The 7,961-nt window shown below is 38.6% G+C and overlaps 1 protein-coding gene across 2 annotated transcripts; it reads left to right on the forward strand.

Annotated features, from left to right (window-relative positions):
* Positions 1 to 1,639: 1,639 nt before the first annotated feature.
* On the forward strand, positions 1,640 to 7,931 carry LOC109106605 (inactive serine protease 35-like). 2 transcript variants are annotated; one of them, XM_042772806.1, is made up of 2 exons: positions 1,640 to 1,913; positions 5,762 to 7,931. In XM_042772806.1, exon 2 carries the CDS (start codon positions 5,775 to 5,777, stop codon positions 7,056 to 7,058), a length of 1,284 nt encoding a protein of 427 aa, XP_042628740.1. In that variant the 5' UTR covers positions 1,640 to 1,913; positions 5,762 to 5,774; the 3' UTR covers positions 7,059 to 7,931. The 2 variants fall into 2 exon arrangements, with proteins under 2 accessions (XP_042628740.1, XP_042628741.1); XM_042772807.1 differs by lacking the exon at positions 1,640 to 1,913 and adding an exon at positions 3,521 to 3,648.
* The last annotated feature ends 30 nt before the right edge of the window (positions 7,932 to 7,961 follow it).

The raw sequence follows: 7,961 nt of genomic DNA on the forward strand, positions 1-7,961 counted from the left end.
GAGCAGAAATATGACATGAAGGCCATTCCTTTCAGTGCAACACTGCCAAACACACATGTAACAATTTATGGAACCTGCTAGTTATGAAAAGTATCATACATTTTAGATGTAGCAAAATCAGATCAGCTAGTGCATATGCTACAGTCAAAGAGAAGTGGCTCAAGAGTTTGAATCCCCCCACTCTGCTTCCATCAGTTTGTGTCATCTGTTTTGATAAAATAAAATAATGCCAATGTGTAAAAAATTTAAAATAATACACGTTTTATTGAGAGATGATGATCTATGAGCTCATGATGATCATTGTAGGGGCACGTTCTCTAAGCTGGAAGGTGGAGGCCACAGTCTAAAGCAATGAGATCATCTATCTCTGTTCAGACTTGACAGAGAACCTCACAGGGTACTGATGTGAGCCTACATTGTGGAACCTGAAAGACTGACCCTTTCCCTGAGTCTCTGGGAAAAAAAGAGCTAGACAGAAAGGTGATTTTAAGACGTGTGGTCGCCTATTGAACAAGAATTAGAAAACAGAAAGAAAAAAGGACAATATACCTGAATGTACTGTACATGACGTAGGCTATCACATGGAAAGTCAGTTCTTGCATCTCAATGCTTGTTTCTGGTCCATCACTCTAATTCTACGAAAGGAATTTGTGCGCTTTAGTGTGAAGTGTTAACGCACAAGAGTATTGTTTATTGGCCCCTTTAAAAAAATATGACCCATTTACATGCTTAGAGCTCCTGCAGCTCATTTAGTGGAAACAATTTTGATAGTGTTAATCTTTCTAAATGAAGCAATGAGGTTAGAACTACTCTAAAGAGACTAAGCACATCTTAAATGAAGGATAAATAAACACAAAACTTTTACATTTGTTTAGATCAATGACAAATAAGGATGATAAACAGAAATGTAAAGATAAATCTTGAAGTTTACAACATACATGGGCTCAAATTACATGAATACAGTATCAGGAAATTTTCATAGTGTTACACAATATGACCTGACAAGAACATGCTTTGTCATAAAAAATAAATAAATAAATAAATCAATCAATAAATAAATACTGACCTTTACACATTCATGAGAGTGTACATAAATCCCTGTTTTCTTCTTGGTTGCCACAGTTTGATTTAGGAAACAAAGGGTTTAAAAATATTAATACTATTAGTTTTATTTTATAGTCAATTTCAGTGATAGGCTTATGCCTTTAGACACACACACACACAAAATCTGAATTCTGAAATTGAAAACACAATCGCACAGAAAGTCGGTTTCTGTATGATATTTTATCTAGTTTGTAAAATATCTAATATATGCAGAACGTGACGTCATTGACCCACACAGTAATCTGCATACATGTACACTTAAATTTGAAGGCGTTCTTCTAACTCACAGACCCCCTGCTCGCTTGTTTGCCACATCATGTACACGGACACAAGTGTCAGTGATGTGGGAACGGAACCGAACCACAAAAAAAAGCCGCTGCTGCGCTATTGTGCTCTCAGTGGAACGAATCAGTGGAAAGCCCCTTTGAATTCTGGACATAAACGACTCTTTGAATTGTCAAATAAAGATTTATTCAAATCCCGCGACTCATTAAGAACAAGTCCTGAACGCTCTCTCAACTTCACTTTCTCCGTCCATCATGATGGTCCCTCCCCTATACAAAACTCTTTGTGAAAAGCTTGTTGGGATTTTTTCCCTCCCTTTCCCTTAAACGCCAAGTGTAATTCATACCAAGGGCTTCGTCTGTGAGCTCTCCTTGTCTTGAAGGTGGAGCAGATATGAGAAGAATCGGACTATCAGTCCATCCAGCAGAAAGCCCTCTGAGATGAAGTAACTTTTAGACGGTTCTTGCTTAAATAACAAACATCTGTTTGCGGATTGAACATCTCCATCAATCGAATGATAGCAGGTACAGCGAATTTCACTGCTACTTTTTATTTATTTATTTATTTTGTTCTAGAGGTTTTGTTCTATTTACAGGCTCAAATAATTTTATTATTATTATTATTATTATTATTATTATTATTATTTGTAAAAGTCTAATCTCTATATTAAAACATTAAGTTTAAAAACTTTTTGCATCATTCTAGCCTTTGGGGTGAAACTTAAGTGTCATTATCTTTGTCATCACTTTAAAGTATAGTTATTGATTGCACAGCTTCCATGAAAAATGGTCTAATAATTAAGTTTTTTTTTCATGAAAGTTTAGGGAGTTAGTAAAGTGGAAAATGCATTGAATATTTTAAATATAGGCTATATCTCTAGATCAGGAATGATAATGACACTTGGGTAGGTTGAAGACCCCTCACCTAACAAAATGCACTTTTAAATGAGCCCTTGCGAAACATTTACAGCTTTTTGGTGGAAAGTCTGATTATCATAGTAATTTTTGTGCAAAGGAGATGATTACCATGCAGATAACTTATACTGTTAATGCAAATATTCATGTATCCATAAATGATTGACGGTGAGGGAAAGACATGCACTTAAAAATCTGCCAACTTTGAATGAATTAGTCTTAAATTTAATGAGACCAATGTAAATGAGACCATTAGCGCCACCGTTTGGTTGATGAAGGTGGTCGAAAGGTTAGCAAATGTGCAAGATTGAAATTTCTGTGCCTTGTAATGGAAAAATTGGGTGATGCTGACATGGAGGGGAATCTTCTACATCTACCACTACAGCCAGTTATTTCTTTCTTTCTTTAAAGGGGCTATATTATACATATAAAACCCCACTAATCTAAGCATCTCAAGATATTTTTTGAGCAAGTCAGATGTATTTATTACAGAAATGTCATTGGAAATGTCATAGCGATATTTCAGCAGTGATGGAAGAATGTCAGATTGCAGATGCTCATTTTAGCAAGAGAACTGTTGATAGAGAGATCAGATCACATGTCAGACCGAGTTTGCCTGAGTCTGTCTGTTTTGCAGACATTTTAAGGCTCAAGCTTGCCTTATTGGACCTCTATAAGTCCTTTACTTCTCATGGCCCTCTCAAGTAGTGATACATCTGATTTGTCATTGCCTGGACTCATAACGTCCTCATACATATTCATGCACACATATTTTCGCCTCACACTTTCACTGACAGTATTGTCTGTACAGATTGATTCTTGCAGACAGAGTGGCTGATGTAGATAATCCTCATTGACGGCATGTCATAGTGAAGTGAGAGGAGAGGGATTTCAGCTCCTCAGGGAAAGTACTGAAGCAAGAATGCAGTAGCAATCTATATTCCAACCCACCCTCTCCACCCCTAAACTGACTTCTGGTTAGAAAATGCTGCTGCAGTCTATGTTTTCCTTGGGTGCCCAGCAATCTAACATATGATGAATGTGTGAGATTGGTGGCTGTGAAATGCTTGGCTTTGTGGTTTGCTGATTTTTTCTCTCTCTGTGTTCATAAGAAGACTAGCCTATAGATATACTTGAAAGAGACTTTGCCTTATTCCTCTGTTTTAGCATATGGAAGGACTCTCCATAATTTCGAGTTCTGACATTTTTTCAGCAAATTCTGAAAAGAAAGGTTGGAACTGTGGGATAAAAAGCCTAATCTTTTATGCTGTGGTGATTCAGTGGTCTCGCATTGCCGAATAGTCACTGTTGTCCATGGAAATGCTTTAACAGTCCACAAATCCAGGTAACTGAAACTAGCACTATTTTCATGCATCATATCACACACATCTCTTATTGTGATCTCTTCAAATAAACACAGATGGCACCAGCTTGTGTCTTTGTCAATGATTGTAGTGAAACTCCACGGGACTTCTTTTAATATAATTTAATGTAATATTTTTGCAGTTTTCACCTTGTTGCTAAGCCTTAAGCTGGATAATGTAAAGTCAACTGGTCATTATTGTAAAATAAACCTGATCAGGACTCTGAAAGATCTCATACTTCTGCAAACGTGGTTTCTCACTGACATGGAAATCCTGAAATTATAAGGATACTTGGATAAAATTGTGATTTCCAGGCCTGGAAACATGAAAATGTGCACAATATTTACAAATTCATTGAAAATGTATTATTCATATTTATACTCAGGTCAGTGCAGTCACTATTGTTTTGATAATAAATGGATAAATGCAAAAGTCATAGAAATGCATTGTTCAAAGCTTTGGGAAAACTGGTATCCATTTAAAATCACTACTTTGTTCCCATTATTTATGTGCATGATTTATGTGGTGCGTGATTCCATGTGTGACCTGCATTGAAGAGTCAAGCATCTTTTCATCACCATGCAAATTGATGGTCCGCTGTAAAAATAAAATGCACTCATATCTAAAACTTTTTTCCAGTTAGAGCTGTACCTGATATGCATAAGTAGGCTGCTTATCACTATGAGCATCTACTGTATATGTGTGTGGGTGCATGTGTGTCTACAGTAAATTATCATATAATTTTATATTCTGATTTACTGGTAACAGTACCAATTGCTTTTCCATCCGCAGAACCCCAGTGTATACTTATTACTGACATTTAGCAAGACAGTAGGAAACGTTTCCAAACCACTGACTCGAGTCAGTGCCGACAGGGTCAATATTCTTAAAGTACCCGCCACAAACCTCCCGTCTCCACAGGCAGCATCATTTTCCTCTAATGGCAGATATTTTTTGCTACTGTAGCTGGTATGATTTAGGGACTGGGTTTTAAATGAGAGCACATTTGTGTGATGTTTGAGTCATTTGTTTAGTCCCTAAAGCTAATGCAGCAAATTTGGCATTCATGTAAACTATTTCTTTTGTAATAAAATATTTTTGTGTGTGTCTTAAAAGCAGAATCAAAAGTTTTACTTGGAAATCTGTGAGAATACTATTGATGACTTAACAGGTACATTAGGACAGGATCTAAATATCTATGGAATGTGATGATGAACAATGAGGAGATATATACAGTATGTACACTTGAAATAGTCTTGAAATAGTGCTCCAAAGCCTTATTATTTGTCTCTCCCTAGTGGTCATGACTGTAGTAATAAAATCATCTTTTTTTTTCCCGATTTCAATCCTGCCAGCCCTGCTTCTCATGCAGGCAGGCTTAATATTGTTTTTGGATGTCTGCCTAATCTGACACACGTTTCAAGTATTGGATTCTCTATTAAAGAGATGATTAAATAAATAAGATGTACTATATAATCGAGACATCCAAAATGTGCAGTGCTGGGACCAGGAATGAGATACACTAATTTCTAGGAATGTCTGAAAGAGATATACTGCATGCATTTTATTTACATTCAGGGCAAAATGATATGCAATGACTACTACAACTTATTTGTGCAAATAAACAAACAAACAATAAAATGGGGGCACATGTTCTGCGGGGGGGTTGGAAAAATCGAATGCAACTGCACAACTGTACGCATACCCTAGCGTATGCATAAAAAGTGAACTATACTTTGGGATTGACTGGAAAGTTAATCTAAATGTAAAAATAGGGAAAATAGTATGCACAACTCAAAATCCAATGTTGACTGATACCACTAATTAATTTAACAACAGAGGGTGTTCTCATTCCTTTGGTGATGACTGTCCTGGGCTCTCTGTAAGCAAAGCTGAGAATGTTGTATCAAAAGACAATAAATTCCCTCCCACTTCATTTTTTTGTACTGAAGAAATTTAGATGTTCACAAGTAGCCTACATTGACATTTATGCTCTTTCATTTATGCTACATTGACATTTATGCTCTGTAAAATATGTGTTACATAACTATATTTTAAGTGATGTTGATTCTCTTCTCTTTCTGTCTGTTTTAGGGGGCTCTTTGCAATGGGCCCGGTACCCTTAACACTCCTGCTTTGCATCTCAGCACTGGCTGTGCTGGTGTCTGCAGCAGTGGACAATCCCACAGGTGACGATGACTACACGTGGCCACAGAGGAAAGTACCACTGGTACAAGAAAAGCAAACAGTGCATCTGGGCAGTTCTGAGTTTTTGGCTAAGCCACAATCTGAGCTCCATGGAATATGTGGCATTGAGTGCCAGAGGGGTCTCCCAGAGCCCAGCCTGGACGATCTGGAGCAGCTACTGTCCTATGAGACCATGTACGACAACGGAACCCGCACACTCACCACCGTCACCATACAGGAGCTAAACATTAGCAATGATTGGAAGGGAGGTTCTATGTTACGCTCTCGGCGCAGACGAGAAGTCTATGGCACGGACACCCGGTTTACCATCGGCGACAAGCAGTACTCCTTGAAGTATCCATTCTCCACGTCTGTGAAGATCTCCACGGGTTGTTCTGGAGTGCTGGTGTCACCCAAACACGTCCTGACTGCCGCTCATTGCATCCACAATGGTACGGACTACCTGGATGGGGTACAGAAACTCAGCATTGGTGTGCTGAAAGAACGTTCCCGCCAAAAAGGGAAGGGACGGAAAGGGAAAGGACGGAAGGGGAAAGGCAAGAGGAAGCATAAAGAAGAGGAGGAGGAGGAGGAGGAGGAGGAAATCAATGAAAATATAGAGATTGGAGAGAAGCAGGAGCGTAAGGGAAAAGGCAAAGGCAGGAGAAACCGTAGTCGTCGTAGCACCACCTCCAAGCAGCCCTCGTTCCGATGGACCCGGGTGAAACAGATGCAGGTGCCGAAGGGCTGGTTTAAAGGGATCTCGGAGAACGCTGTGGCTGATTATGACTATGCCATCCTGGAGCTTAAAAGGGCGCAGAAGACCAAATACATGGATCTCGGTGTCATCCCCTCCGTCAAGAAGCTGCCTGCAGGACGTATCCATTTCTCGGGATTTGACGACGATCGGCCAGGCAACCTGGTGTACCGCTTCTGCTCCGTTTCCGACGAGTCCAATGACCTGCTGTACCAGTATTGCGATGCGAAGCCTGGCTCCAGTGGCTCGGGTGTCTATATTCGACTCAAAGAGCCTGGCAAGAAAAAGTGGAAGCGAAAGATCATTGGAGTGTTCTCGGGTCACCAGTGGGTGGATGTTAATGGAATGCAGCAAGATTACAACGTAGCCGTGCGAATCACGCCCCCCAAGTACGCACAAATCTGCCTCTGGGTCCATGGGGACTCCAGCCAGTGTCTGGGCACCTGAGAGACTCTGTCAGCGGCCCGTCTGACTGCCACTGTCCCGGCTCTCAGTCACCCTTGTGCTTCCCATTTGTGCACAACACAAACTGCTGCATTCATCAACACTATAACACACCTACAATTGAACTTTTCCAAGCTATTCTGATACCTTAATTTATTTTATTAGACAACTTTTGTTATGAATTAGAGCGAATGTAGTCCTAACAAGAACTAATTCTGTCCTAAACTGTCATTTTGAATTAGAAAATGTACTTCAGTCAGTGTTGTTTGATATGGGAGGCATTTGTTTTGTCTGGTAATCTGTCTGGATACCTTGAAGTAGAAAGTTAGATGTCTAGTTGACACAAGCAAAAAAAAAAAAAAGCTTTGATGTTTATTTTTGGATTTTACTTCCCTTTTTTCATTTTGAAGAACACATTTGACTATCAATATGCTGTTCTTTGAAACCCTTTGTTCTTGTTATCATTATTATTAAATGTTATGATTGTGTGACTTTGATAGCATAAACTATAACCTGTCTTCATGGGTTTCCATTTACAATTGTTCTGCTTTTTACAGTGCAGGCAATTGGAGGTTTACCCTTCAGAGTCAGATGCCCTTGTTGACTTTTGGTGCTAATTTAATTTTAAAATATAAAACATCAGTGAACCTGTCGGAGTAACCGTCTACTGTAGAACTGTATGTATTTAATGTAAGACTCGTATTATGAGTTTCATATGATTATGTCGTTCTTTAAACAAAATACACAGGGTTATTTAAACTTAGATATGCTCAATGATACATATCATTGTGATTATGATAAAGAGAAAAGCAATATAGTTTGATATAAAATATACATTGAAAATTGTAATATAAAATTGATGTTTTCAAATACAAATTGCATACTTTTCCTTCTCTAAATGTTTGT

Source organism: Cyprinus carpio, chromosome A16 (genome assembly GCF_018340385.1).
Source record: "Cyprinus carpio isolate SPL01 chromosome A16, ASM1834038v1, whole genome shotgun sequence".
Lineage (NCBI taxonomy): Eukaryota > Metazoa > Chordata > Actinopteri > Cypriniformes > Cyprinidae > Cyprinus > Cyprinus carpio.